Source organism: Eimeria mitis, genomic scaffold, assembly GCF_000499745.2.
Source record: "Eimeria mitis Houghton genomic scaffold, Emh_scaff110, whole genome shotgun sequence".
Taxonomy (NCBI): domain Eukaryota; phylum Apicomplexa; class Conoidasida; order Eucoccidiorida; family Eimeriidae; genus Eimeria; species Eimeria mitis.
The window spans coordinates 5,494-6,854 of NW_013567588.1; the positions used below are offsets into that span (position 1 = coordinate 5,494).

At 55.2% G+C, this 1,361-nt stretch overlaps 1 protein-coding gene across 1 annotated transcript; it reads left to right on the forward strand.

Moving 5' to 3' along the window:
- Nucleotides 1-351: 351 nt before the first annotated feature.
- On the forward strand, nucleotides 352-780 carry EMH_0082240 (uncharacterized protein; the record flags this gene model as incomplete). Its single annotated transcript, XM_013494296.1, has 1 exon — nucleotides 352-780. The coding sequence occupies one exon, from the start codon at nucleotides 352-354 to the stop codon at nucleotides 778-780; it is 429 nt and encodes a 142-aa protein (XP_013349750.1).
- Nucleotides 781-1,361: the final 581 nt, after the last annotated feature.

Sequence of the window (1,361 nt, forward strand, 5' to 3'; positions counted from 1 at the left end):
GGCCTGAGCTCACAAACCCTAAACCCTAAACCCTAAACCCTAAACCCTAAACCCTAGAAAAAATATACGGTATAGAGAAAGGCCAGAAACCACCACCGTTAAGTTAATTTCTGCAACTTAGGGTTTAGGGTTTGAGATTAGGGTTTAGGGTTTAAGTCTTCTCCCTCTGTTACAGCCTAGGGTTTAGGGTTTAGGGTTTAGGGTTTAGGGTTTGAGGGTTCTCGCCTTGTCTATGGCTCTCTGGCTCGCGTTCCTCCTAACCCCCAGCAGCTGATAGTAATCCTTTGACCTTGGTGCTGCAGCAGCAGCAGCAGCAGCAGCAACAGCAACAGCAGCAGCAGCAGCAGCAACATGAGCAGCAGCAGCAACAGCCAAAGCAGAGGCAACAACAGCAGCAGCAGCAGCAGTAACAGCAGAAGCAACAGCAGCAACAACCGTAGCAGTGGCAACAACAACAGCAGCAGCAGCAGCAGCAGCAACAGCAACGGCAGCAGCGGGAGCGAGCGAGTCGCAGCAGCAGCAGCAGCAGCAGCAGCAGCAACAGCAGCAACAACTACAACAGCAGCAACAGCAGCAGCTGGAGCAGCAGCAACCACAAAAGCACCAAAAGCAGCAGCAACAACTACAACAAACGCAGCAGCAACAGCAGCAGCAGCAGCAGCAACGACAAATGTAGCAGCACGATGCAGCAACAGCAGCAGCAGCAGCAGCAACAGCAGCAGCAGCAGCAGCAGCATCAGACATACCCGCATCAACAAAAAGAGGCCCCCATGCTCCTAAAGATGAAGGAGCTGCGCCCCCTGTGTCTCTTCTGCTGCTGCTGCTGCTGCTGTTAGGCAGCAGCAGCAGCAACAGCAGCAGCAGCAGCAACTGCAGCAGCAGCAGCAAACTGAGGGTCCCCCGCAGCAGCCATTGAGGCCGCGGCGCCTTGGAGGGGACATGCATTGGGAGGCATCAAATGAGGAAGATCTAAAGCTCTTGCTGCTGCTGCTGCTGCTGCTGCTTTTGCTGCTGCTGCTGCTGCTGCTGCTGTTGTTGTTATGGGTCGTCTTGCTGCAGCAGCTGCTGCTGCTGCTGCTGTGACCACTGCGCTCTCTGCTGCTGCCAAATACCTGGCTTGTATCGGATTGAGCGCAGGTGCTGCTGCTGCTGCTGCTGCTGCTGCAGTGGAGTTGACTTGCTGCTGCAGCAGCTGCAGCAGCAGCAGCAGCAGCAACAGCAGCAGACAGAGCGGGTTATGGATGGAGACTAGCAGCAAAGTGTCTCCTTTTCTCACAGAGTTTAAGTTTAGGGGTTCGATGCTGATGCAGCGATGGAGACAGCAGCTGCAGCCGCAGCCGCCTGTTGCTGCTGCTGTTGCT